Here is a 27,336-nt window from a genome sequence, read left to right as displayed (position 1 = left end):
GAGCACAGTGAACGCGTTCTCGGACGGTAATCGATTGATCGCACGCTTCGTATTATCATGAAATTGCTAAACAACTGACTCCTCCTTACTCCCGTTTTGCAGTGGACCGAGTTAAGATGGCTGCAATAATTGTGTAAACGCAGAGAAATCTTTTCTCTTCATCTTGAGCGCAAAATTACACGCTTTACGTTGTTATTTTGAGTCGCTCAAGTTGTTGGGCGACAAACGTCTCTTGAATTTTGACTAGTCGTTTTGCGCGTATGTTGTGTGAGTCAAAATGATCGAGGAAACTCAACAATCTGAGAATTCTGTACAAAACGACAGCTGTTCTGTGCAAAACGATGTACAGATCAATTCATTGGATGTTGGAAAAACCAAAGATAACAAAAAGGAAAAATGTCGTCCCATGACAAAGGTATATCTCGACTAATTTTCATAACAGATACAAATTTCTTTTCTCTAAAGCTTTTATCGTCTTTCGCACCGGTTTTTTTATGAAAGATCGTATAGGTTATGTTAAATGCCCACTTAAGTAACACCGCCGGCCGGATCTTATCAATTCGAATAAAACATAAACATATAAAACAAGTCCAAAACAAAGATATGCTCAATTATTCTTGAAAAGTCTAATCCAAAATTAGTCTCAGAGTTAAGAGACTATTGATTGTTATTAATTTATAAGTAAATTTTAAATAAAAGTTTAATGATTGAGCACCAGAGAGTTATGCAAATGAGATTTCAGAGCACTGTGGTTTGAACAAAATGCATGAAGAAACAAATTTAATATTTAGGATAAAATGTTATTTTTAAAAGATAAATAGAAACGTAAAGAATATTATTTCTAATTGGAGTTAATTTTCTATATCTTCAAAATTTTATTCAAACTGACACTTTTGGCAAATTACAATACATGTATTTGCATAAGAATATATATTTTTTTCTTTCTTCTTAGGTGGTGATCAGAAGACTCCCTCCTTCGATGACTCAAGATCAATTTTTAGAACAAGTCTCCCCCCTGCCGGATCACGATTATTTGTACTTTGTGAAGGCCGACATGTCTCTCGGCCAATTTGCATATTCGCGCGCTTACATTAATTTCGTGGAGCAACAAGATATCTTCATGTTTCGGGAGAAGTTTGACAATTATGTCTTCGTAGATTCCAAAGGGATGGAATACCCCGCCGTGGTGGAGTTTGCGCCCTTCCAAAGATTACCAAAGAAACGAGCAGGCAAAAAGAAGGATCTCAAATGCGGCACTATCGAGAGTGATTCCTATTACATAAGTTTCTTAGAGAGCTTAAAAAATCAGGAGATTGATCCTAGTGTAGCTCAATCGAAAACCGAATACTCCTACCAGCCACCAGACAGTGAGTATTTCCCACTGTATTTCTTGTACAAGTCCAGAGACGTGATATGCATGTGGGGTCAAGTCATTTTTAAAGTTGTTACAATCATATCGTACAGATACAGTGAAGAAAATCATGACAACTCCGCTGCTTGAATATTTGAAAATTCGCAAGCAGGAGAAACAACGTCTTAAGGATGAGAAGCGCGAGGAACGGCGGAGGAGAGACATAGAAAGACGAAGAACGAAAGACGATCCCATCGTTTCTAAGGTAGAGCAATTGTCAGTAGATCGAATGACAACAAATACAGTACGGAGTAATAACTTTTTTGCTCGTAAATTCCACATCGAACTCGGGCCAAAAACAGTTACACGCTTCATTCTTTACTGTATTTGCTGACACCGAATATTTTCGTCTGCAGCACGTAAATAGCGTTGAAGGTAATCTATCGTCCAACTTTGTCATATCTCGCCCGGCAAATGTCAAATTCGAAGATACGTTCTTTCAATGCTTTGTCGAAAACGCTAGTGCACGTAAATGCAGAAAGGAGATTCTCTTCAATAGATTTATATGTGAGCGAGCGCAAGAGAAAATATGTAAAACTCATCAGAGGTTTTACGAGCACATCAAAAAGGCAAAACCGATTAGAAATATGTTCGATGTCAAGAAACAATATTTAAATGGCGGCAAACAAGTCAGCTGCAAAACTTATCTCTGTTTCCACAAAGGCGATCATGTAAGGAAAAGTTCTCCTAAAGACTAATCTTCTCTCTTCAAATTCGATATTAGAGTTTAATAATAAAATGATCCTTTATATTTGCACCAGTAGCCGCGATTTCCTCCCTGACTTTCACGTGCGAGAAAGTTGCGGAAACGATACTTGCACAGAAAGAATCGTATGTCATCCCAAAATGACGTGTAAAAGAACGGGATGAAGATTTAACTTTGCGAATTGGTTTGCTGCTGCGCCATGAGACACGCGGAAAAATCGATGTTGACGTTTGGCGTCGACGATAAAGGAGCGATTTATCGCGATTAATTTTATATCCACAATTTTCGTAAAACTTTATGCAATTCTATATGTATAACACTTGTTGTCGCTTTGTAATTATTTTAATATTGTCTGTATCAAATTTTCGAAGACAATATGTTTTTAAAAAAGATTTATTGTATTCTTTATTTCGTCGTTTGATTAACTTGCAAGCAAATAATAAAGAATAAAGACATAAAAAAAAAAGATAAAATAGGTGTACGATAATAAAAGCAGATGCGTTGAAATGTTGAGAGAATGCATTTCACTGATTTTCTCGTTTTTTTTACAGGTTCTAAGGAATCCGGATCTGGATAAGGAGTCGAGAGATGACAAAGAAAACAAAGACGAGAGAGACAAGATGCCATTAAAGGAGCTGAAGAATAGAAACAAAAGAGACGACAAAATCAGAGAGAAACTGTCGCGCGATCGAGAAACTAAACCCATCATTAAAGGATACAGAGAGCGAGTTGACGACAGAAATAAAGATAGAGATATCAAGCAGCGACGGTACGACGAAAAGAAGCCTTACGGAAGGCGCGACGAAAGAGACAGCATGAGAGAGGAGAGAAGGAATGATTTTAAGGACGACAGGAGATACGAGGCGAAGGAAGAGTTCAGGGAATCGCGAGACAGAAAGATGGAAGAGAGACGCGGGAAAAGTTATGAAAAAATGAGGCAGGAGAAGAAGAAACTGGCGGAAACGAAGAAACAGATCGCTGACGTGAACGGGGACGATACGAGTCCGAAGAAGGTGAAGGAGGAGCAGGATACCGCGCAGGAGAGGGAAGACGGCGGCAAGGAATCTGTACATAACGATGACGACTCGAAACACGCCAAAGACAACGAATGCACGCAACGCAATACTGCCGAGGATAGAGTGACAGCGACACAAGACTGCGGGGATAACGCGGAAGAGGGAATCATTTCACTCAGTGCAGGTGAGAAATATATATTCGTCTCTTATTTGATTTAAAAAAAAAAGGATACGAAATATAATGAATCAATCTTGATTACGTTAGATGGATTCTGAAAATATTTTATAGAGAGCGATAAATAATATAAAAATAATTCTCCTTCCAAATAACAATGCATATATTAATGCAGGTGCAAATGAGGACGACGAATGCGAGGAGAAATCAAAAGTTGTGAAGAGACGTAGCTCGCTTGAAAGCAGCGGTGAAGGCGGCGCAGGTGACGGGAGCTGCTTGCGCCGTCATAAATCGTTGGACGGAGGAGGCCCGAGCAATTTACAAAAGAACGAGATTGAAGAAAAAGAGAAAGACAAGAAGGATCCGCGAATGGAACGCAGGATACGAAATAAGGTGAGTTCTTTACTTAGATACGCTGCGACGTTCGGATGACGTGTTTCACAGACAAAACAGACGTCCATAAAAAACTAGTGTCATTTTAATAAATACATATCAAGATTTCTTTCTCAAGTATAAAATATCTCCTATACGTCTAATTATCTTTTGATAAATCTTACTCATCTTTGTAACTGCTTCGTACTATATTAATTTTAATTAATTAATACTAATAATTGATAAAAAAAAAAAAAAATAAAATAAAATAAAATAAAATCTAATACTAAATCTAAATCTTTGCATCCACACAAACTGTTTCATCATTGCAGGATCGCCCGGCAATGGAGATTTACAGACCTGGCATGGGTAAATTCAGCAAGCAACGACTGGAACGCGAAAAATCCAACAACGACGAACGAGCGTCTCTTTCACAGAGCCCTACGCCGAATGCTGGCACTTCTTCCGCGCCTGGCAAACCCGGGAAACCCGGAGCGACGGAAGTGCGCTCGATGACGTTCAAACGCAGCGTCTCCCGCGATGTAGCATAACGAACTTTTGTACACTCTCATCACGCGAGTACATATTCCACCGACAATTTATGTGAACTTACGATTCTAAGGAAATAAATTTTTTTAATTCTACAACGTCATATCTACGGGGGTTTTTTTTTGTTTTTTTTTTGTTTTTTTTTTTTTTTTTTTGTTACGTACCCAAAATATTATTTACGCAATCGAGTTGAAGTCCTTTTCGGAGTTATCTGCGGCGATTTATTGATCTTATTTTTTTTCGTTATCGGCGATGCATTGCTGTCACTGCCACTGCTAAGCGTTACTTTTTTCTTCTCCGTAAATTGGCGCTCTCTTTTGCCTAAAAAAAAGCAAAGTAAATTCGTGTTGCTCGTTATTCCTTGACTTTTAATTGATGTGATATAGCATATAGTTAATTTCCAGAAAAATTGTCTATAAGAAAATTACGTAGCTCTGAAAAATAGAAAATTGGATGGACTGCGAAGCTGCCATGCCATAGTTTCGAGAATCGTTGATTTAATTTTTTATTCTTTACGATTTATTTTATTTTTTTATTACACGTTATTCTCCCGTTATCTCTAGAATGCGTTTGAAAATTTTATATAGTAATGAAGCAAATAATATGAAATCGGAAAAACGATCTTTAACTCTTAAAGACTTAAAGAGCTGTCTCGCTAATCGCTCAACTACGATTTTCAGATTAAAGAAAAAACATACCGTGCTTCACAGACACCGGAGTAACTAATGCACTGTCATCGTTGTTGTCATCATCACTATCATCATCAGTATACTTTGCGATTGATCTTGAACGAGAGATCCTTTTACTTCTTGCTTTCTCGACACTATATCTTACTGGAAAACAATATGAAATGCACATTTACATTTATACGTAATCTGTAAAATACTGACCACATCGAGTTCACTCTTACATTTCTTTTTAACGGGCGTATTGTTTGCATCTTCCTCGGAATCGTCGGAAGAATCATTATCCTCATAATTCTTGTTCTTGCGTCTGCTCTGATAGACATTTTTTCTGGTTTGCGGCACGGTGTTCGGTGGTGGCATCAGAATCTGATCTGTTACCTCACTATTTTCTGTCTCGGTCTCTAGAAGCTCTTGTATTTTCTCCTCCAATTCCGCGCAAGCGGCCTTCGCGTCCGCCTTTTTCTTCGTCTGCTCGATGATATTTTGCAATACCGTTAACACCGGCTTGTGATGAATTTTCTCTTTCAATAGCGGCAAACTTTCGATGAGACGTCGTATACCTTGAAGAGAGTAGAACAGAGTTAATCGTTTATAATAAATAAAAGACAAATTATTAAATACAAATCATTTGACTTACTCTTTCCGCTGAATTGCAGTAGCGAAAGACAGTAGGAGAGATCACGCCACTGCCTTTCCGTGGCGGCCAATTTGAATCTAGCGCAAATTTTGTCGATTATGGTATCTATCTGTCTCTCTTTCTGCATTAGACCGAGAATGTACCTGCGAATTACAATAACGTTTACGAAGTGTTCACAAACTTTTGTTGAGGCACGATCTGCTGATCCGATTACCTGATGGTTTCCTGGAACTGTTTCTCGTTGAGATTCAACTCAGGATCCGCTAAGCGCGATAATATGTCAGGCATTATGTTATATAGAGTGTTGCCTTTCTGGCTGAGATGATTAAAGAATTCCTTCGTCTCCTGTCGAATCTGCTCGTCCTCGTCAATGATGCAAAGGGCCAGTTCCGAAACCTGTCCCTTCACGCGTATCATCTCCCTCATTATCAAATTCGACAACATACGCACGCACGTTCTACGCACGTTTATGTCATTGTCTCGAAGTCTAGAAATATTAATATTAATAATTCCATTAGTTCTGCTTTTTAAGTTTTCAACCGGCGGATAAAAAAATAAAAAGAAAAGTACACAAATATTTTGAAAAAAAACTTGAAAATAACTAATAAATTCTTCGAGTATGTTTAGACTATAAAATATAATTTTTTTGATACTATAAATTTTACTTTCTTACTGTAAAATATAATCTTCTTTTAAGTAAAATGCGTTTTTTAAAATAATACATCAATTACTGTTAAATGTTGAAAGCCATCTTACCTGCCATAAATGTGCTTCGACCAAGGTTCCACCTGATTGGGGAATCTAGTGGCGAGATCGCTCAATCCGATTAGCATGTTCGATCTGATTCCGGAATACGGCGACCGTTCCAGTATCGTGACCAAGAGTTGCAGGGACTGCTCGCAGAACTCGGAGCTCACCGTCATCATCTTGCTGAGCGCCAGCGAACCAGCCGCTTGCACGTTCTCGTCGTTGTTATACTTGTCGGGATATTGGCAGACATCCAACACCAGCGGACTGCAATAACCACATATGCATTACGTGCCTCTATTGGGATAATTCTGCAGAACTACTCCTCACGATAGCTATTAATCGGAAAACATACATAAATTTCGCGAGCAAGCCGTCACCGGTAACAATCTCGTTTTCGAGGGCGCCGTTCACAAATTCCGCTTCGGCGTCGTCCATCGCACCCTCCAAAGCCTCCTCTCCATTATCTCCATTATCTTCCGAAGTCGTAGAAATCATCGAGCTATCCTTCCGCGACAAAGATTTGTTTGACGTAAAAGACCTGTTCGCTCTGCCTCTAATATCTCGGTGACTCGTCGAGGCCACGTTCTTCGACGTACGTTTCTTGCGTTTACCTCGCATCTCGCGCACCGCGTTTCTACGTTTCAGTTCCTTGTAAATGGACACGTCCAAGTGAATCATCTGCCTGATGGCGACGTGTCCGACTACATAGAGCAGTTTCGAGAGCGCGGTGCACGACACAATCGGTTCTTGACTCGCTTCTCTGTTCGTGAACTGGCCCTTCTCCGTAATGTCCAGCAATAATTTCTTTATCAACTGATCAGATTGATTCGCCAACTAAAATTGTAAAATTCTCTGTTAGTGCGATATTCTCCAAACATGTATTTGATTTACTCACGTGATATATGACGTTGATCGCGTCAGTCGCGAATGAAATGTAAGTTTTCTCTCCGACGCTGGTAAAAGTGTCTATTAACAATATCAAAATTTCTCGAAATATGTCGTGATCGTTAGGATACCTAAAAAAAAAAAAAAATATCGTCCAAGGAACTTAAATATTCAGATTCACTATTTCCGACGATCGCTTACCTCAGAGGCGCTTTTTCGACGTCCCTGCTATTTTGTTTGATCTTCAACAACATTCTGCAGGTGTCCCGCGCTAAAAGAAGATCGTCCTTCGCGCGCGGGCCTAATCCTATCGTCACTAATATATTCAGATTGTCAGTTACTATGTCGGGCTCCGCTTGAGCTATCATTGTTAATATCATCAACGCCGTTCTGCTGTCGATCGGTGACGTGCCCGAATATTTCAAGCAGAACTTTTCCCATAATACCTGAAACATTTATCAAAGTTAGACTATAAAAAAGAAACTGATTTTACAAACTTCTATCCTAATCTCAAATTATCGCACGAAATATTTTTAGTTCTCAGAAAAAATCTTGGAATAAAACTTAATAATAAATTTAATAAATAGAAAAAGTTAATAATAGAAATAAATAGAATAGAAAAAAAATAAAAACAAAAGCATGAATGTTGGGCCGCAAAAATTTTATAATCAATGTATCGGTATCCCTACTTTATATTGATAGATCATAAAATTTTTTTACATCTGCGCTTTCATTCTCATAGTAATTTTCCTGTAAAATTTTTTTTTATTTTATAAAACCATACGTCACTCTAAAACTCAGAATACTCTCAGTTTGTCGTTAAACAAAATTTGTATTGAATCACCTGCAGTAATTCGCTGTTCAGCTCCTCGTTCTTATACCACGTTACGATCAGCTGTGTCAAAGCCGGGCTCTGTCCGGGCTGTAGCTTTTTCATCAAGTTGATCAGATGGTTTGCGCGAGTGACAGCTATTTGACGAGTCGATTTCTTGTCGTCGGAGGTAAGGTAAATCTCCTTGTATACCGCGGCTAGGTTGTTACGCACAGACTGATCGCGATGAAAGGCTTGAAACAGTGTCTCGCGCATACAGTCGGCCGCTCCGGTCACTCCAAACTGGAAAGCGATTCCCAGGAAAGTGCACGATTCCACGGCGTCGCTGGCACATGTAGAAAATAGCAGTCTCTTCGCCATCGGTATCGTATCTTCCAACTTGGTCGCGAACTCTAGACAATTCTGCAAAGAGACCGTGTAATAATAAAAACTTCAAGGTGATCGTCGCACTCATTTCTTATATCGCGTACGTTTAAATAATTTATGATGCGCTTTCGCTTGTTAATGTCCTCCTTCATCTTATTGACTTGGTTTAATTTGTCCGCGTTGTTCACCGCATCTCCGTTTTCATTCTCCAGCGAATCATCCTCCGACTCTATGAAGATTTTGAGCAAAAAAGTGAATAGGCATTCCTCCTTCGCGATAGCGGACAGATTTTCCATCTCAGGATTTTCTTTCAACTTCGTACAGGTTGTCCATAGGTACTTCACCGCCGCGGTGACCTTTCGATTCAACAACAGTTGTCTTATGTGTTCGAACATGTGATTCGGATCAATGTTCTCTTCGTCTTCTGTATCTGTATCTGTAAAAGCAAAAATTATGCGCAACGGATCTTGAAATTAGTATTTCATGCGAAATGACAAAACGCACTAATAAAAAATACTAATACAAACCATCTTCATCTTCCGCTTCGTCATTTTTAATAATCTTCTTTATCGCCGCCTTTATATCCGACTCTAAAGCGGTCCAAAGCTCGAATCTCTGCGCGTGACCTCGTCCACTGTTACTCGCGAGTTGACTCTGCAGCTCTTGCAGCTTTGCTTTCTCCTCCTTCAACGTCTTGGAAAGTTCATCGCAATTCAACTACAATCAAAAAATATATAGTCAATTTAGTCCGTGGAGAGAAGTTTAGTTGACGAAACGCGCATACCTTGCCAGCGAAGGGATTGCTCTGCAACAAAGCGCGCAGCAACTGAAGAGCTTGTTTTCGCACATTCGCGCTCTTGTCTTCCAAACGCAACGTAGTGGCGGCCAAAAGCTTCGCGTGTCTCGCTATCGGTACAGCACCCTCACAGCACAAGCGTTGCCAAGTCTGAAGCACCTTTGATCTCACATAAGCGTTGCAATCTAAAATGTGCTCCTCCAAAAGATTCAGGCATTCGTCGCGTTTCTCCTTCTGTTCACTCGTGAGATCCTCGCCGTTCAACGCTTTCTGCACCACCGCACCCATGACTCCGATCACGCAGTTTCTCATGGTATAAAACTAGATAAAAGTGCTATTAGCAATTTAAAAGTTTTAACAAGCAAGAAAATTGCAACAAGAACTTACGTCGTTTGACAGGTACTCCGTGATATCGTCGAGAATAGGAATAATGAGATCAGGTTGCGAGATCGCGATATTCTCGAGAAATATGGATATGTTACGGCTATGCGTTTCGCCAATGTCGTTATGCCCGATCTCGTTCATCATCTCCCTTAACAGACCGTTGCAGCTGCATTCCGTGGTCATGTGCACCACGCCAACTGCTATGGGTATCGCTAACGCGTCATACAATTTCACTAACTGCAACATTACAAAGATATTTTTAAAATAAAATGATAAAACTTGTAAATAATTTGTTGTTTGCATACGTTATTGCACATACCTGAATAATTCTCACAACGCTGGTTAGCCCGTGATTGTACTTTTTGATCAAGGTGCCCAAAACCTGTGAACAGAATGTGGCATTTAGTATCGATATAGAGTAGAATTTGCATCTATGCGAATTCAAGTGACAGTACCTCAAATATGGTTTGCCTGGTTTGTTTTTGTTTAGCCTCTTTACTCTGTTCCAGTATCTTATAACATATATTCGCCAAAGTCCTACAAGCACATACAATTGTACAATAGTGTTTTAAAATTGACTTACTGCGTAACTTACATAACAAATGAATTGTCGACGATCGGTGGCTTCCAGATTTTGTACAACGGTAACTGCAGCCATCGATACAGAAGTTCCAAAGCCTTCTGTCTAGAGTCTTCCCATTCCTCCTCACCATTTGACTTTGTATTTTTCTTATACTAAAAATAATCGACTTTCAACTACATAAATTAAAAACTCAATACAGATAACTCTGATTTTTTATACCTTCCCAACAGTCTCATACACATTTTTTGCAAAATGTTCGTTAATATGACAGACAAGATACGAAAGTAAATATGCCAGCATATTATTAAGGCACAAGTACTTTTCTCTCTCCTCCTCATCTGTAATTTCTTTGTCATAATCAAATATCTTTTCTAGGTCATCCACGAGTATTTGCACCGCTAAAAAGTCACATTTATATAAACTTATGACTAGTTTAATCAAGCAATTATGTAATTCATAAAACATTATGTTTCTATATAGAATAAAGATTTTCTACAAAATATTACCCTTATAAATCCTATTGTAAGCACGCTGGACGACTTCTATTTCTACTTTATTGCCATGAGCAATGATAGAGAAAAATGTATCAAAATGGTCCAGAACAAAATCCACACCGTTTTTATCTAACGCTGATTTTGTAACTGCAACACAAATTACACATTTATAGATTACTCAGTAGTCAATTATCACGACTAACAATTTATTGAATCATATTGAATCATTTCAAGTCTTAATTCAAAATCCAAGAATTTCTTAAATTAGACATAAACCAACTACTAAAACAATAAATAGAAATTGTCAAAGAAAACAAAAATTATATTAATTTCATACTACTGTATATTTATTTTTGCAATATAAGGTTTATGAAAAAAAGTGCAAACTTTTCAATAATCTAATAAAAAGACTAACAAAAGATTTCATATCAATAGACTTATATTGTAATAAATAACAATACATACCATCGAGAGCTTGTGTCAGCATTCGTAGGGGTACAACATCCTTGACGAAGTACTGATCGGCATGAATCGTAAGAAGCTCATCTTTCATCAAAGGAATCACAAAATTCTTCACCATTTTGATGTAGTTACAGTAAAAACTGTCAACAAAAATCTTCAACTACTATTGCGAATCGCTCGATTGACGATCATTTTCACAATATATCTGTAAAATAATAGCTCTTTATTTCCCGCCGTTGGAAAACGATTGTGAGAATCAAAATACTAACCTGTACACAACGAACGGTACGATATAAGTTAAAAATCGCTAACTTTCAAATTCACTGTTGCCAATCTGTTAAAATTTAGGGTGTGTTCTAAATCGTATCAGTTCGGCATATTTTATTTTCTAGAGGTTGGTAGCCACTAAACTAAACCGAGCGTGTTCCGAACCCTATCATAACATAACTCTGTACAACATACGATACTGGCATATATGTAATACTCCTATACTGCTAACGTATCTTTCCCGTAAATGAAGCGTCTCCCGAAAAAAAGAGACAGAAGAACATAAAAATTGGTACCTTGATCGTTGTGCGCATGCGCGGCAGGCGCACGAACAAATCTTTCAGTTTTGCGGTTATAAACACTACGTATGGATCTTTCTCCTTCTCACACGTTTTTCTATTGGCTGAAATAAATTACACGCATGCGCGCTCTGGAGGTAGGTACCCATTAGAAAGAGAGATAAAAATATGCTGCGCCATGGTTACGGAACCGTTGTTCTCGCTCTATTAGGACTTAAGGCCGGAGCACAGACTTTTACATAAAGCATAACGCATAAGCATAAGGAAATTGATTGGTCTATATATAAGCATAAGCAAATGCATAAAAAAATGGACCAATCAATTTCCTTATGCTTATGCGTTATGCTTTATGCAAAAGTCTGTGCTCCGGCCATTATCCAGACAAACTTGCATAGTTGCATAAACATATACATGAAAAAATTGATTGGTCCATACGCAAATGCATAAGAAAATAGACCAATCAATTTTCTTATGCATATGTTTATGCGATTATGCAAGTTTGTCTGGATACGCCTTTAAGCTCATTGCGCGCATATGTGCGCTTTACGGAACGCAGCCTTTGTCTATTTCATCTTCCTACAGGTAAGGTTCAGGCCAATTCAGAGCAACTCAGAAAAGCTCCCGGAGATCCCCCCTTTCGTGTTGGCCACGTCATTAAGTAGAGAAAATCAAGAAATGAACAAAAATGAATCAACAATGTTTCTAGAAGCACAAAACTTTTGCTTGCCACAAAGTATCATTCCACCTTGTATGAAATTTGCACTAGAACATGAATAAAAATATGAATCAGGACCTTGGAATTTTACAGAGAAAGCTACTAATTATTTAAAATGCATTTAAAGTTTATCTAAAGTAAAAAAGATAGAGATTCAGAATTATTTGGCCATATTAAAAATATGTTTATATTTGGAACAATTTAAAATAAATGAAGAAATGAAACAACATTCATTGAAAAATAGTAAACTTAAGAAATCTAATTCGGAACATTGTTTTATCATTGATGTATCATCTTTGAACAGTGAACAGTCATCTAGTGAACAGTCTGTCATTGTACTGATGATACCTGATGATGAAGTATCTCTTTATCATGTTGTTTCAAAAAGAAATATTTTAACTAGAGTTGTAAAAGTGTCGAAGAACGAAGTAACGATACAATTAGATGTTTCTGTACAAGTTTAAAACAATTTTATATATAAATATTTATAAAAATTTTAAGAATTTTTATACTATTTGTTAATGTTAATGTTAAATAAAAACAAATAAGACATTTTGTATTTATATAATTATTATTTTTACAAATAATTTAGGGATGCGGAATTAATCAACAATAGCAATTTTGATATAAGTTTCGTGAATCAGCATTGGCCAATGCACTGTTGTCATTATACAATAACGGCAATCAGTATGCGCAACTGGATCCTTTTAATATATCCAGAAATGGAAATTCCCGACGAAGATGTAGAATTGTAAGTTTTGCAATTTAATAGTTTATTATTTGACAAATTTAAACGTTTTATTAACATTACTCAAATTATGTAGCGATATTGAATGGGTAAATCCTAATGTGGCAAAGAACGAACAGCAGAAACAAGCTGTAAAGAAGATTTTAAATAAGACTGCGCACCCTGCGCCTTATATAATTTTCAGTCCGTCTGGCACAGGGAAAACAGCGACATTAATCGAAACAATATGTCAGGTAATTTTTGTATCAGAGCCCTTATTTAGCAAAGTGATTATCTCATTTTCTTCTTGATATCATATCCTGCTATTATATGATATCTTTTAATTTTATCTTCTTTTCTTTCTATCTTTGATTTATTGTTTAATAGATTGTAAGGCAACACCCGACGGAGAATGCATTGGTGTGCACCACATCCAATGCAACAGCTGATGAAATCACTACAAGATTAATTGGAAAAGTTCCGGAAAATATATTATACCGAATGTATGCCCCATCTAGATCATGGTAAAAAATTTACAATTGTTATTATTTTCTACACAAATTATTATTGTACAAGTGGGAGATCTATGTCCTTACGGCATGTGATATTTTATTTACATTAATCAGTTCGATTGTTGCGGCATTTTTGTTTGTTACAACAGGGAGAAAGTAGATAAACAAATTCAACCGTGTGCAACTTTTGCTGACGAAAAAACTATATCTTTGACAAGGGAGCTACTGCTATGTAAAAAGATAATCATTACAACATTAGTTACATCTTTAAGGTATGTATACATATCTTTATTACTTCAGCTTTTACCAAGAAAGGGACTTGGTTTATACAATTCAGTCCTATCACACTCATTCACTGGCTTAGTTTACACCGATTGTTTAGTACGCGTACCAAGTACTAAATCTGCTTCTTTGATTGGCGCAGATTTTACACTAAACGATTTATACCTATCGGAGAAACAGATTTAGTACTTGGTACGTGTACTAAACAATCGGTGTAAACTAAGCCATTCACAGTTTTAAAATTATAACCTTACAACCTTACATACATTCCTTATTCACATTTTCTGCTATTTTTTTACATTTTACCTACGTATAATCCTATTTCTTCTATTTATCTCACAGCCATTCTACACGCAGTTTACTCGCTTAGTTCTTGATCCCTATCCTTTTTATGTATTTTGGCTGTTTCATTTTTTTATGTATAATATTCGAGATGTGCTTGTAGGAAAGAAAGAATAGATTTTTACATAAATAAAATTAATTAGTTATGTCTCATATAAAATTACAATTGAGCATTGTCCAAACATGTAAAAGATATTTTATAATTAAAATATCACTTTTAAATTTTTAGATTCACAATATAATCTCGCATTGTTTATTATAGGTTGTCTACCATGGGATTCCAAGAAAATAATTTTTCTTATATAATTATTGACGAAGCGAGTCAAACGATTGAACCTGAAATGCTAATATCTTTTGTAATAGCGAGTACCGGCATCTTGTGTACTGATTTTTATCCACAAGTTGTTATTGCCGGTAATCCTCATCAATTAGAACCTGTCGTTCGTAACAAAAGATCTGAACATCTTCTTGGTAAGTTTTTTCTATAGTATCTATAACTTAGAATATGTGTGCGTGTATATACTATAATTTTTTCATTGTTTAATATGCTAACAGGAATATCTATGCTGGAACGATCAACGACCACTTGCGAACCGTATAAAAAACAGAATAGGAATTTAATTTTTCTTATATAATTATTGACGAAGCGAGTCAAACGATTGAACCTGAAATGCTAATATCTTTTGTAATAACGAGTACCGGCATCTTGTGTACTGATTTTTATACACAAGTTGTTATTGCCGGTGATCCTCATCAATTAGAACCTGTCGTTCGTAACAAAAGATCTGTGTGTGTGAACATCTTCTTGGTAAGTTTTTTCTATAGTATCTATAACTTAGAATATGTGTGCGTGTATATACTATAATTTTTTCATTGTTTAATATGCTAACAGGAATATCTATGCTGGAACGATCAACGACCACTTGCGAACCGTATAAAAAAACCGTATAAAAAAACAGAATGGGAATTACAATCCGAACTACATAACAAAATTAAAATAATCGCAGTCACGAAAAACTTTTACACATATCCAATCAATTATTTTATGACGGTGATCTCATAGCCTGCGGAGGAGCCGATACACAAATCGCGTTAAACTGGCCGGAACTACCTAATAAAAATTTTCCAATGATATTCCAAGAAGTTCGAGGTGGAGAAGAAAGGACTTTAGCCAAAAGGTTAGTAAATTTAGATATTAAATCGCATTTTAATAATCACGCGGTAAATTAAATCCTTCTATATTTAACAATAATCTATAAGATCACGATTGAAAACAAGCGCAATTTATCTGCAGTGTCTACAACGTTGCTGAAGCACTAGTAGTGGTGCATTGTGTCAGCATGCTGCTCAAGACAAAGTTCGCAAATTGCAAAATCACGGCAAAGGATATCAATGTCAACGCCTTTTAAACGGCAGCAGCTAGATATCACTCGGCAATTGGCAGCGAGACGCTTGGAAGACGTGACTGTGGGAACAGTGGAGATATTTTAAGGGCAAGAGAAACCTGTGATGATATTGTCAACGATGCGATCGAAAGCACAATGGCAGAGAGCACATCGGTTTCCTATCCAATCCGAAAGTACGTAATTCGTTACTTATTTAATGATTGTCATGATTTAAATTATTCTCATGATAATATTCATGCACACTAATATTCCAATTGTACAAATCAATGTCGCTTAATTGTAACGATCTTTCTTTCTTTTCTTTTCAGATATTTAACGTCGCTCTAACACGCGCCAAAACACTCACAAATTCGACCCGAATGTTCTCTGCAAAAGTAAATGTTGGAAGTTACTTTGGGAATACTGTGAAAACCAAGGGGGATGTATTCCGTTCGAGCGATGCCTTTTGAAGCCGGACATGATAGAGAAGTTAAGGGGCGATAACATCAATCCGGCGAAGAAACTTTCCATCACCATAGAATACAGTGAGAAAAATAAAAATTCAAAAAAGTTATCCGACGTGCTAATGCGCAAAATAAATAACATGACTTTATAATAAAGATATGACCGTTCGAGATTTTTAGTTTCAATGGACATTTTAAATTATTTTAATTCGCATTATTTGAATTTTGGCGAAACGCGCGCTGTTCATTTTGAAACCTAATCGTTGTATTTTAAAAAATATTTTACTTTGTTTTTTTAAAGAAGTCGCGTGTAAATATCGTATTTTATATCAAGCGCTAAATGTTTAATTTTGAATCGAGGTGACAATATGTTCGCGCTGACTTTTTAAATAGTGTAAATCTAAAACATAATTTTTTATCTAGAATATTTCTTTTGATGTATGTTTCATCAAATCATCGACAATATTTGTTCACAATCGCATATATATAAGATGTAAATAAATGTGATATATAAAAGATGTATATAAGATGTATATAAAAGTTGTATATAAAAGATATATATAAAATTGTTTTAATAAAGTCTTGTGATTATATTAAAGAAACAGTCTTAATTATATGTGCAATATGTCACCTAAATTCAAAGGGTTGGGCCCAACGCACAGTAGAGAAAAATATTATGAATAAGAATAAATATTAATTAGGAATAAAAAATTGGAATTTCATTTCAAAACAAAAAATAAAATAGATTAACACGTTACGAATTAGGAATAATTAATTCATTTTGTTCTTTTGTTTGAAGTAAAGTAATTCCAAATTTAAAATAAATTAAAATAAAATTTAAAGGCTCTGCTGATTAAACAATCAATGAATAAAAAGGAAGGAGCGTAAAGAGTCAAAAACGCTAAATTTCGTGCGAATCAACTTGTGTATTAGCTTATAGCATTTTATAAACAAACGTTTCTGCCTGTCAGGCTATCTTCAGTTTTACATAAATAAAAAAATAATACAATAAAACGAAAACACACACTGAATATTAAACTGTAAAATATAGAAAGTTTCATTAACAACGCAGAATTTGATTTGTTATAATTTCCATAAAAATTAATAAAATGAATTGTTAAAATTCATGATGATCGCCAAAATTACAAATTATTCACATTAAAAGATAGAAAAGATAAAGATATATGTTGTCTAATCTCAAGTCAAAATGTTAATGATGTATCATGAACGTGAAATAATTGTAATTTTGGCGATCATTATGAATTTTAACAATTCATTTTGTCAACAATTTTTATGGAAATTATAACACATCAAATTCTGTGTATTATTTTAATGGAACATTTTCTATATTTTACACTTTAATATTCAGTGTACGTTTCCGTTTTATTGTATTATTTTCTTATTTATGTGAACTGAAGATAGCCTGTTGACAGACAAAAACGTTTGTTTATAAGACGGTATAACACACGGTAATACATAAGTTGATTCGTACGAAAATCTAACGTATTTGGTTCTTTACGTTCCTTCTTTTTTATTCATTGATTGTTTAATTCCAAATTGTTCTTCCTAATATTTAATATTTATGCTTATTCTTAATATTTTCTTTTACGCAGGACCTTAGACAAGACGATTTAATATTTCTATGGTAATATTGGCTTTAGATTATACAAGATCTGCATAAAACGGTTTCTCTCTAAAATCAATATTATCAAAGATATCAATGTCATAATTACGCACAAACAAGTATCATAGTATGTTATGATACTATAATATTATATCGTTATATCGTTACAATAGCGCTAACAAGAAATGTTATACATTTTTTTATACTCCTTGCAATTTTACAATTATATTGTTCTCAATAACTTTTATATAAGTTCCTAATTCATTATTCAGCTGTTGTGTTTTATCTAACATTATTTAATCATTGTTATTGTGATCAAGTTTTATACTGTATAACTATTTTATATAAATCAGTCTATGCATGAATCCATTTAAATAAAGACAGTCTTTTGTAAAAAACTATTTATTTTTTCACGAGGCAGATGAGACACGTATTATCCACTCTTGTTCATTGGTAAATTATTACACATTTTGATCTAAGGAAGTTCTTAGCGTTTATTCGAGCAGCAGTTTAGCTTCATTTCCATTAACTTTCTTATTGATACCATGTTGAACCGCGAACTCGTGTTTAACACTAGCGAACAGAATGTCTGTGAGAAGGAAGATTTGCGCTATGGCGAATGCCAGCGTTACCCCGAAATAGAAATTGGCATTCGCCGATCTCGAATAGATCCACTGATGCCACACAGTTGGGGCAAAGACTGTGCAAAACAATATAAAACAACCTACGATGAATCCTTGTTGCATATCTAAAAAAAAAAAAACAAGTAGAAATTAGACCAATTCGCATTAATGAGCATGAAAGTTTTATAATTTTTTGGACTTACGTTGAAACAAGTGCTTCCACAGCGGTAGTAGAGATATATAAAAGCCAACGTCTCCGATGCAGGGGTAGGACTTAAATATGGCAGCTATTGCTAGGTAGGAAAACGCTAGCAGCATCGGGTCGCGTCGCAATCGCAGCGCTAACGGGACTATGTACAGTAAACTGACGTTTATCTGAAAGGAGGCGATGAAGAGCCATTTGAAGTGCTCGAACATCTCCGTAAAGAAGTACCAGTACAGCCCGATATTCGGGCGTAAATCGGGGACGGTCAGAATGAAGCCGATGGTGCTCCCCAAAAACGACCAGCTGCCCATGATACAATACGAGACGGCGAGTAGGGCCGTTAATATGCTTGCGAATGCAACGAGCATTACAGCAACGCCAATTTTCCTATCCTTCGTCGCACGAGCGACGTAAATGGTCGCTGGCACCATAAGCGACACAGGGTAGAATCCCTGCAGTGTCAGTAGCGCTATTGATGTACAACTCCAAAACACGGAGCGTCTCGTCATCGACAACAATGCGATCGAGTAAAGCAAATTGGTAAAAACTGTGGTCGTCAGGCCGACGCAGTTCAGTATTATGTAAGGATTGAACAGATAGCCTGCGGAAACGTACAGGACTGACGTGTTAGAAATATCTTTACTGACCTTCTTACTTTCTCTATCTTTCTCCTCTCTTCTTTTCGATGCCTGTAACACAGATTGAAATAGATATTAGATACGTTATAAATCAATTATAAAATGTTTAAATTAAATATTAAGCTCAAACGTCTGATTTCAACACTGAACTCACCAATTCAATCGCATAGTGTTTAGCAGTAAGGGCGAGGCACAAGGCGGTCGTCAAGTCGGTAATAACAAACAGCAGAAATAATGCCCACTGTGATAAATACTTTTGCATAAAACTGAAGACGTATAAGCCGATCGGCGTTTCGTGGAACAGGTCTCCCTGGTAGGGGTCTATGTCAAAATTGTGCAGGTATACACCTTCGGTCACTGAAAAATTAATCGGAGTAAGAAACAGATCCGATTACCTAAATTAGTTAAAAATCATCGTCACATCCTTCCAATCATTCAAACAGAATTGTATTTTTCGTATAATTGGGATAAGTTAAATCAAAGACTAACCTCTCTTCCAGGAGTTCAAGGCGGTCGATACCTCGACGCGGTTGCTGATGATTTTTTGGTATCCGGAGTTCATTAACAGCAACCTGATGGTGCCGGCCAGCGCAAAATTCGACAACCACTTTCTTGACATGTTCTTTTTCTCGCAATTCTATACTACAATCGATTCATTTGTCCACTCGCGGACATAACCTATTAATGCAGTTGCACCAGCGTCTAAAAGAGCATATTTTCTCACTGAGATATCGCTATCAATAAATCGACACTTTCACGAACGTTATCTCCGATTTAATCGCCACTTCTATCCGCGTGATAATACGTTTGCCGTTTGCTTCAAGTCACAGCGGTTTGAAAAGTTTAAACCGCAGAAGGACGCGACGTTGGTTGACATTAGTCAACAACAGTTGTTTTGACAATCTTTTTTTGATACATACGTTTGTGATAAAATATACACGATCATGATTGTATGTTCGATTTTGAAAATTTTAGGACTCATCTCTAGATGTTTTAGAAATATGTAAGAACATACGCTACTGTTAATCCTCATTTCATTATTATTAATAAATATGTCATTTGCGAATAGCGAAATTACGTATGACAGTTTCTCTGTGAAAAATATATAATTAAAATTTAATAATTAATTGTGCAAAGCATAACAGGATACGTATGTTACGTATCATTGTAATAATCAGTAAAATAAATAAAAAAAATAGATATAGCATTTGAGGTAGCAAAAAATGTGGAACGCTTCACGATTTTGCGTGTCATCCTTGCGCAGGGGCCATGCTAATCTTCTCTGTATCGTTCCAATTTTAGTATATGTACTGCCGAAGCAAGTACGATAGTACGTTTTCAAAAGCTGTTTATATAGTAACAAGTACATTCGAATGCACTTACGAGAAACAAAATGTTACAACTGATTTGCCATCTAGTGGTAAAATTGTTTACTACGCTTACACATAATGATCATAACCAAAAAAGTAAACATGAAATAACGATTACTGTGATTTTTGCAAGTAAAATTCTGGAAAATTCAATGTGATTGATTAGTTTAATAAAACACAAAATAAATCTCGTGGTAAGAATTAATGCAATATCTCGGTGACAATATCATAATTGTGTAAAATTTTATTTCAAATAATTTTTTTTTAGGTTGGAAATATAACATTGAAATAAGTGAAATATATTTTATTGTTAGAATAAAAAAAATTTGCTTTAAATTAATATTTACGTACGCTTCTTACAGATCGAAAAAATATGCGATTGAGGGGATGGAGATATGGTGTTTTTGTCGGAAGTTTTGTAGGACTAATAGGTACATGCTGTTATGCTTCCATGATCCGGCCTATGATAAATCCTGAACCATACAGTATGTATTTTTTTCCAGAAAAATTGTTAAACAATAAATTTGTATACTATCTATATTAATTATTACTTTTATTAACAATCAGTTTTTTTCAGAAAGAATTAGAGAACAAACTTTTGTCTCGGACAGATCTACATGAATTAAGTTTGTAATTTATTCGAAAATTTCTGTAGAATTAGATATATCTGTTGCATATTATGTGTAATTTTTGTATCTCAATACTTTTCAAAAAGGGATAGGTGATAAATAGAAAAAATATATGGATTGTTTGTTGTATAAAATAAATGTCTATTAATATTTATTACAACTGTACAATTAATTGCAGAAAGTGCATACAAAAAATTGTACTTGAAAACTGCATGAATATTAACCTTCTTAACATGACTTTATGCACTTTCTACGTAATCGGCGATTCGATTACCTGTACAATTATCACATACAGGATATTTCGTTCGTGAACCGACTAGAAATTTTGTTGCAAGTACATAACTCCGTAACTAAACACACATACACACGCAGTAGGCCTTATGTTAGAAATCATCGTCGTCACACACGTCGAGGAAGACGTCGAATGCTTGCCGATTGCAATTACCTTCTGCTGTGAAGACGTACTTGTGGAAAGTTCCGTCCATACATACAGCTGAAACAACGAAGTAAAGAGATAAACGATAGAATACATCTCTCTAAACATAATTAAATATTCTAAATACCTATCACAGAATTGTGTGTACCAAATGCACAAACGCACGCGCATTCCGGAGGCACTGTGAATGTAGCCAATGCCCACTGACTCTCAACATAATTACCGAGAAAACCCATGTTCGAGAAACTGAAAGAAATAATACAGAACATATAAAATTATGCATACATTGCATAGTAAAATTGTTTGTTTACTCGGAAAATTATTCACGTACGTAGATCGTCGGTTCAAGCTGGTGTTTTTCAGGGCGAATATATGTATCGTTCCTTTGTCGCTTGAGACGCATAAAAACTCTGAGTCCCTGCTAAAAGTTATACTAAAAGAAATATCGAGACATTAATAAAATAAAGAACATTAATTATTGTAATGTTAATCATATTTACACTCACCAATAGAGTGTAGCCGGGTCGGCACCTCGTCTTAATTCCACTAACAAACTCCTGCGCACAGAATCCCACACTCTAATCAGGGTTCCCTGAGCAGATGCAGTTGCAATCATGGTCCCATTACCATTGACCGCCAGACAAGCCAGTGCACCCTGTTTTCATGGTAAGACACATGGATGCCATAATAAATAACTGTATAAAATAAAAAATTATATAAAAAATCATTAAAATAATCACCTGATGTGCTGAAAGAGTAACAGGAGCACTGGAACTTCCAGCCTCTGTAGCTCCAAGATCTACCAACTGTACACTGCCCAGTTTGTGACCAGGAAAAGCCAGCAATTGTTTCTGCGCTGTGGCAAATGTTGCTATTTCTACCAAGCCCATGGGATTGTCTCTAGTTTCCAGCGTCAGTAACCTCCGAACGGGTGTGGGAAACGAAAAGACATGAATCTCTCGCTGCAGCGCCACTACCATTCTACAATAGATTGCTGTGTAAGCAACTGTTTTACTTATATTCATAATTTAAAAAAAAGATACAAAATGTTAAATAACTTACTTGTCTCTTCGTAATCTGACTGCTTTGATAGGACTGGTAAATGTGACTTCCATAACAAACTTTTTTGATAGATCATCATAAATCAAGACGGTGTTGTCGGCAAATTTAGCACGATTTCCACCGCCCACCACAGCGATCACATTCGTCCTCCATAGCATTTCGGCTATGGAAATGCTTCCCATTAAATCATTGTCAAAATGAGCTTTCTCAACCAGTGGTTCAACGTTGTAAATTCTCAATCCGGACTCCATGCAACATGTAAAGCATCCTGTGGATGGAAAATAAGATAAAAAGACTATAGAAATTAAAACTTTTGGTTAAAAATAGAAATTTACCTTGATCCTGATTAAATCTTAAACTATGAATGCCTCTCGCAGCCATCGTTATTCTCGTAGTTTGTCAACAAAAAGTCAATACAAGTAAAAGTAGTTTGATGTATAACAAAATCCGGATTTTTCTTAAGAATTGATTTTTAGCAGCAACATAAATGTTAAATCCATCTCACGTTTATACGATTAAATCGTATCATGATTAAATCGAATCAAATCTAGACAACCCTATTATTTACAGTCAACAAGTGCTTTCTCATAACACAGCAAACATGACGAACACAGAGAAACACCACGAATAGCACAATGCAGGAAGATGCGTTTGTTCCATTTTATGAAAAATTCACATTGCACTCATTAAGGCATATACATATGACTTGCATAAACGCAGAATGCATAAGAGCAAGTCTCAACAATAAGTCAAATGTTTTTTTTTTTTAATTAAAATAAATATAAATTGTTTTTACAATGTAGTGTTTTATCTTTTCATACATTATATTATTTTTATATTTATTTTATTTTATGTTAATTGTCAAAATTAATATTTGTCCAAATATTTTTTAACGCATATAGAAATAAACCACCAATCCTGTTCAGGCACAAAGTTTCCATACCGGCACGTCCATCTAACAAACCGCGGTCGCAGCGGCCAGATAGTCTCCCCTGGCGATGGGATTGTTCGTTTCTACAGTACTATTCACAATTATTTACACATACAAGAGGCGAATCCCAAGCTCTACCTCATTTAGCGTGTTTACTACAACGGGAAAAGATGGACTTTCAAAATCGTCCTGGCGGCAAAACCGGCGGCGGCGGCGTCGCCTCCTGGTCGGAGAGCAATCGCGATCGCCGGGAACGGCTGCGACAGCTCGCCTTGGAGACTATCGATTTGAACAAGGATCCGTACTTTATGAAAAACCACCTTGGCTCGTACGAGTGCAAACTTTGTCTGACCTTGCACAACAACGAGGGGAGTTACTTGGCGCATACGCAGGGCAAGAAGCATCAAGCTAATTTAGCCAGGCGTGCTGCGAAGGAGGCTAAGGAAGCGCCGCAAACCTTGGCACCGGAGAAGCCGCGGGTCGAACCAAAGAAATTCGTCAAGATTGGTAGACCCGGTTATCGAGTCACCAAGCAGCGCGATCCAGAATCCGGCCAGCAGAGTCTGTTGTTCCAGGTGGATTACCCTGAAGTGGCGGATAATGTAATACCACGACACAGGTTTATGTCCGCATACGAACAGAGGGTAGAGCCACCGGATCGCAAGTGGCAATACTTGTTGTTCGCTGCTGAGCCATACGAAACCATCGCTTTCAAGGTGAGACCCATTGATTTCTGTGTTCTTAATCTTCATAGAGTCGCAGGGTTTGCTTTTAAATCATAAAGATTTTATTCTATCATCTTATTCTTAAAAAGTTGTCTTCTATGACAGAGATTCTCACAATTCTCTAAAGATTAATGTTAAATTCTAATAATCTCAATGTTTCAAGTAAAAACTTTTATTTATTATTTATAAATTTGCAGGTTCCCAGTAGGGAGGTGGAGAAAGCGGAGGGAAAGTTTTGGACTCATTGGAACAAAGACACAAAGCAATTCTTTTTGCAATTTGCGTTCAAGAATGAGAAACCATCCGTAGGCAAAGTGCCGCCGCCACCAGTTCCACTTATTAGGCCAGGGCTCGGCCCAATGGTACCAGTTCCACCACCTCCGCCGAGACCGCCCATGTTCAATCCAGTACCACCGCCGCCGGCTCTTTTGGCCACTGGAATGCAAATACCTCCTCCACCACCTCACATAGCATAAGGTGTTTGATGAGATAAAAAATCTTTTTCTTGACAAGCTCAAGTATACAATCTTCTTCTTGGAAATATCACTTCGTTTATACTTTTACTGCCAAAACGCGAAACCAATCTCGCTGCTATGAGTGAGATTCTCACGAAGTCGAAGAATGTGTAATATACTTGGTACATGTAAAATATCAATGTAAGAATAGGATAAATCGGACAATGTATATGTTTAAAAAAAATGTTTATTTGTCGTGACATCGAAATACATCTTTCATTTCTATTGAGATTTTTGATCTCATCATCTTTAGAAAGTACTTTACAGATTTGTATTATCGTGTCACGAAAGATGATGCTCTGAAAATAAAATATAGGAGTTAGTATATTGAATATATGGCTTTTTTTAAAAGAATATTTTACTGCAAATTAATCAGAAGAATGTAACATTTCTACATGTAACGTAAGTGTTGTACAGCACTTTTCCGACCGCCCGTTACAAGATCATCATAAAATAATTTAATGTAAAAATTTTCTTGCAAATTTGAAGAAACAATGAGGAAAGATAATTAGATGCATACTTGATGTTTACGCGCACAATACACATGCACCGCCGACTGCCTTGATCTTATCCTCCGCTTGTTTGCTGAAGAACTTGGCCTTAACGATAACAGGTTGCTTGGGAAGACGTCCTTTACCCAAAAGTTTGTAGTATCCCTGAAAAAAATTAATGCAGATCGATTATTTCACATTTTTTATATTATCGCGTTTGAATATAACCACAGTAATTTTGCAAAATTGTTTTAAAAATTATTTTGCAAGTTTATCAGAAAGCAACAATCAACAGAAATATAAAGTGTTGTACAGCACTTTTTCAGTCCGCCCGTTGCAAGAACATCATATGTAGTAATATTATCGAAATATTCGAAGAAAAAAAGTATATTGGATAAAATAAAAAAAGCTTAATGACTCACCGCCTTCACAAGATCGATTACAGGCGCTCTGCCCTCGACATTTTTGTATTTTAATCTCGTCTGATCAGAAACCAAAGTCCATAATTTGTCTAGATTTATCGTGGGACACCATTTGGTATTACGACGTAGGTGATAATTTCTCATACCCAACTGTGAATCAAAGGAACATCAGTTAGATTCAAAATTTTCTAGTAAAAATTTAGCGTAGTCCGTTATAAATGTGCAAAAATGTTCTCACTTTTCCAAAGTAACCAGGATGGTATTTGTCAAAGTTGATACGATGATGGTGCATACCGCCAGCATTACCACGACCACCAGGGTGTTTCCTATGCTTGCCTAAAAGATGCGAACATCATACAGTAACGATTTTCAACTGATGAAAAACAAAGAACTTAACAATATTTATTTAAAAAATGAAATCTGAATATAAACGCAGTCAATAAATAGCAGTAAAAAGATAAAACAGAAAAATTAAGCAATTTTTATTCAATTTTTAATTATTGAGTCAAAATATTTATTATAAAATATTTCATTAAAAATTTGAATTTTTTTTTCGAAATAAGCCGTGGATGCATTTTTATTGCAATAATTTGTAAATGTATGATGTACTTTTTACCGCATGTTCTTATTTTGCTTGCATCACGTGGATGTTGCTTACAGGAACAAATTATGTTGACTGAACTTACCAATGCGGCCGTGGCCATGACTCACGTGTCCACGAAGTTTCCTGGTCTTCTTCTTGTGTGTTGACTAAGAAAATATAACAAAAATATACATAGTAGAACACATATTAATAACTTTAAAATTATCGGATCGAAAATAATGTTAACGCGTTGTTGAGGTTATGCTTTCCCAATACAGAACAAAGAATCGGAATTTTTAAGAATTCTAAAGTAATAATGAGACAAGAATATTTACGACATTCTCTAAGTGTGTTTATTGCAAGTAAATTGCAAATACAATGACGATTCCTCTTATATCATCGGATTATTATCAAAATACTGTAACGCAATAACACTCACCATCTTGAAGGAATAGGCAAAGAGTAAAAGAGCGAGAGAAAGGAAGCGTACCAACTTTGCCAATAAAATGTATCCAAAATATTAAGCATGCGCATGAAAGATTCCATCAATCGTAATTGTGATAAAAGTAACTATATTCAAAAAATAAATTTTCCATGAAAGATATGTAAGTTTACAAATTATGCAAATGTATAAAATAATAATTATGTTAATTAAATCAAATTCACATGTGATTAGATCTCTTAACTATATTTTTTAAAAACATATTTTAGTATAAATATGCTTAATATTAATTTTATTAATGAATAAATTATAATAAATAAATAAATAAAATAGTAAATAAATATTTATTAATCTTATATTTATAAAACGTATTTCATTTAAGTAGAAATTCTAGGAATGTTAACGTCAGATTTTCTAAAATGTAAACTCATTGATAAAAGTAAATGTGTAAATGAACGAAAAAAAGGATATTTTTTTAATTTATGTTCAAAATTTAGTTTATTTTTGTTAAATCATATTCTTTTGATTATAAACATCTTTAAA

The 27,336-nt window shown here is 35.7% G+C and overlaps 6 protein-coding genes, 1 long non-coding RNA gene, 1 other non-coding gene and 1 pseudogene across 11 annotated transcripts; 4 read left to right on the top strand and 5 right to left on the bottom strand.

Annotated features, from left to right (window-relative positions):
- Positions 1-7: 7 nt before the first annotated feature.
- Positions 8-4,332, top strand: Upf3 (UPF3 regulator of nonsense mediated mRNA decay). 2 transcript variants are annotated; one of them, XM_012376184.2, is made up of 8 exons: positions 8-26; positions 103-415; positions 953-1,367; positions 1,465-1,616; positions 1,768-2,082; positions 2,669-3,317; positions 3,484-3,701; positions 4,013-4,332. In XM_012376184.2, exons 2-8 carry the CDS (start codon positions 278-280, stop codon positions 4,229-4,231), a joined length of 2,106 nt encoding a protein of 701 aa, XP_012231607.1. In that variant the 5' UTR covers positions 8-26; positions 103-277; the 3' UTR covers positions 4,232-4,332. The 2 variants fall into 2 exon arrangements, with proteins under 2 accessions (XP_012231607.1, XP_067206802.1); XM_067350701.1 differs by lacking the exons at positions 8-26; positions 1,768-2,082 and having other exon boundaries at positions 66-415.
- Positions 3,765-11,476, bottom strand: Cap-D2 (CAP-D2 condensin subunit). 3 transcript variants are annotated; one of them, XM_067350682.1, is made up of 21 exons: positions 11,374-11,476; positions 11,108-11,309; positions 10,655-10,789; positions 10,368-10,546; positions 10,161-10,300; positions 10,021-10,102; positions 9,885-9,947; positions 9,569-9,802; positions 9,170-9,502; positions 8,913-9,102; positions 8,490-8,821; positions 8,032-8,421; positions 7,389-7,633; positions 7,198-7,318; positions 6,655-7,136; positions 6,309-6,566; positions 5,767-6,039; positions 5,553-5,695; positions 5,140-5,475; positions 4,928-5,062; positions 3,765-4,550 (listed from the first exon to the last, which is right to left on the bottom strand). In XM_067350682.1, exons 2-21 carry the CDS (start codon positions 11,220-11,222, stop codon positions 4,402-4,404), a joined length of 4,335 nt encoding a protein of 1,444 aa, XP_067206783.1. In that variant the 5' UTR covers positions 11,223-11,309; positions 11,374-11,476; the 3' UTR covers positions 3,765-4,401. The 3 variants fall into 3 exon arrangements, with proteins under 3 accessions (XP_067206783.1, XP_012231604.1, XP_067206782.1); XM_012376181.2 differs by lacking the exon at positions 11,374-11,476 and having other exon boundaries at positions 3,765-4,297; positions 4,394-4,550; positions 11,108-11,359; XM_067350681.1 differs by lacking the exon at positions 11,374-11,476 and having other exon boundaries at positions 11,108-11,359.
- Positions 11,477-12,972: 1,496 nt separating this feature from the next.
- LOC105677380 (putative helicase MOV-10) lies at positions 12,973-16,632 on the top strand (annotated as a pseudogene).
- A 1,475-nt stretch (positions 16,633-18,107) lies between these two features.
- PIG-U (phosphatidylinositol glycan anchor biosynthesis class U) lies at positions 18,108-20,527 on the bottom strand. The gene is made up of 4 exons (XM_012376329.2): positions 19,677-20,527; positions 19,342-19,544; positions 18,548-19,238; positions 18,108-18,469 (listed from the first exon to the last, which is right to left on the bottom strand). Exons 1-4 carry the CDS (start codon positions 19,804-19,806, stop codon positions 18,216-18,218), a joined length of 1,278 nt encoding a protein of 425 aa, XP_012231752.1. The 5' UTR covers positions 19,807-20,527; the 3' UTR covers positions 18,108-18,215.
- Positions 20,407-20,513, bottom strand: LOC136998290 (U6 spliceosomal RNA). The gene has a single exon (XR_010888884.1). It is a non-coding gene; the product is annotated as a U6 spliceosomal RNA (small nuclear RNA).
- Positions 20,528-20,570: 43 nt separating the features above from the next.
- Positions 20,571-21,340, top strand: LOC136997691 (uncharacterized). The gene is made up of 3 exons (XR_010888325.1): positions 20,571-20,751; positions 20,920-21,042; positions 21,139-21,340. It is a non-coding gene; the product is annotated as an uncharacterized lncRNA (long non-coding RNA).
- LOC105677600 (WD repeat domain phosphoinositide-interacting protein 4-like) lies at positions 21,304-23,336 on the bottom strand. Its single transcript, XM_012376331.2, has 7 exons — positions 23,020-23,336; positions 22,685-22,952; positions 22,363-22,603; positions 22,129-22,277; positions 21,954-22,055; positions 21,750-21,868; positions 21,304-21,679 (listed from the first exon to the last, which is right to left on the bottom strand). Exons 1-7 carry the CDS (start codon positions 23,063-23,065, stop codon positions 21,570-21,572), a joined length of 1,035 nt encoding a protein of 344 aa, XP_012231754.1. The 5' UTR covers positions 23,066-23,336; the 3' UTR covers positions 21,304-21,569.
- A 304-nt stretch (positions 23,337-23,640) lies between these two features.
- Sf3a2 (splicing factor 3a subunit 2) lies at positions 23,641-25,187 on the top strand. The gene is made up of 2 exons (XM_012376340.2): positions 23,641-24,331; positions 24,538-25,187. Exons 1-2 carry the CDS (start codon positions 23,786-23,788, stop codon positions 24,814-24,816), a joined length of 825 nt encoding a protein of 274 aa, XP_012231763.1. The 5' UTR covers positions 23,641-23,785; the 3' UTR covers positions 24,817-25,187.
- Positions 25,025-26,877, bottom strand: RpL27A (ribosomal protein L27A). Its single transcript, XM_012376342.2, has 6 exons — positions 26,791-26,877; positions 26,455-26,518; positions 26,007-26,104; positions 25,769-25,918; positions 25,376-25,511; positions 25,025-25,154 (listed from the first exon to the last, which is right to left on the bottom strand). The coding sequence occupies exons 1-5, from the start codon at positions 26,791-26,793 to the stop codon at positions 25,383-25,385; spliced, it is 444 nt and encodes a 147-aa protein (XP_012231765.1). The 5' UTR covers positions 26,794-26,877; the 3' UTR covers positions 25,025-25,154; positions 25,376-25,382.
- Between the last annotated feature and the right edge of the window lie 459 nt (positions 26,878-27,336).

This window comes from Linepithema humile, chromosome 2, assembly GCF_040581485.1.
Source record: "Linepithema humile isolate Giens D197 chromosome 2, Lhum_UNIL_v1.0, whole genome shotgun sequence".
Taxonomy (NCBI): Eukaryota; Metazoa; Arthropoda; class Insecta; order Hymenoptera; family Formicidae; genus Linepithema; species Linepithema humile.
The sequence above is the reverse complement of the archived record's forward strand: the minus strand, read 5'-3'. Positions and strand labels throughout refer to the sequence as shown.

Coding starts and splice junctions, on each gene's coding strand:
- Sf3a2 (XM_012376340.2), top strand. CDS start 23,786: ATGGACTTTCAAAATCGTCCTGGCGGCAAAACCGGCGGCGGCGGCGTC. Junction 24,332..24,537: donor ACGAAACCATCGCTTTCAAG/GTGAGACCCATT, acceptor ATAAATTTGCAG/GTTCCCAGTAGGGAGGTGGA.
- RpL27A (XM_012376342.2), bottom strand. Junction 26,105..26,454: donor TCATGGCCACGGCCGCATTG/GTAAGTTCAGTC, acceptor CGCATCTTTTAG/GCAAGCATAGGAAACACCCT. Junction 25,512..25,768: donor TAATCGATCTTGTGAAGGCG/GTGAGTCATTAA, acceptor AATTTTTTTCAG/GGATACTACAAACTTTTGGG.
- LOC105677600 (XM_012376331.2), bottom strand. CDS start 23,065: ATGGCTGCGAGAGGCATTCATAGTTTAAGATTTAATCAGGATCAAG. Junction 22,604..22,684: donor GTCAGATTACGAAGAGACAA/GTAAGTTATTTA, acceptor AATCTATTGTAG/AATGGTAGTGGCGCTGCAGC. Junction 22,278..22,362: donor TTACTCTTTCAGCACATCAG/GTGATTATTTTA, acceptor CCATGAAAACAG/GGTGCACTGGCTTGTCTGGC.
- Cap-D2 (XM_067350682.1), bottom strand. CDS start 11,222: ATGGTGAAGAATTTTGTGATTCCTTTGATGAAAGATGAGCTTCTTACG. Junction 9,948..10,020: donor CCAGGCAAACCATATTTGAG/GTACTGTCACTT, acceptor TTCTGTTCACAG/GTTTTGGGCACCTTGATCAA. Junction 9,503..9,568: donor CGGAGTACCTGTCAAACGAC/GTAAGTTCTTGT, acceptor ACTTTTATCTAG/TTTTATACCATGAGAAACTG.
- Upf3 (XM_012376184.2), top strand. CDS start 278: ATGATCGAGGAAACTCAACAATCTGAGAATTCTGTACAAAACGACAGC. Junction 416..952: donor AATGTCGTCCCATGACAAAG/GTATATCTCGAC, acceptor CTTTCTTCTTAG/GTGGTGATCAGAAGACTCCC. Junction 1,617..1,767: donor ACGATCCCATCGTTTCTAAG/GTAGAGCAATTG, acceptor TTTCGTCTGCAG/CACGTAAATAGCGTTGAAGG.
- PIG-U (XM_012376329.2), bottom strand. CDS start 19,806: ATGTCAAGAAAGTGGTTGTCGAATTTTGCGCTGGCCGGCACCATCAGG. Junction 19,545..19,676: donor CTTGAACTCCTGGAAGAGAG/GTTAGTCTTTGA, acceptor TTAATTTTTCAG/TGACCGAAGGTGTATACCTG. Junction 18,470..18,547: donor GTGGAAGCACTTGTTTCAAC/GTAAGTCCAAAA, acceptor TTTTTTTTTTAG/ATATGCAACAAGGATTCATC.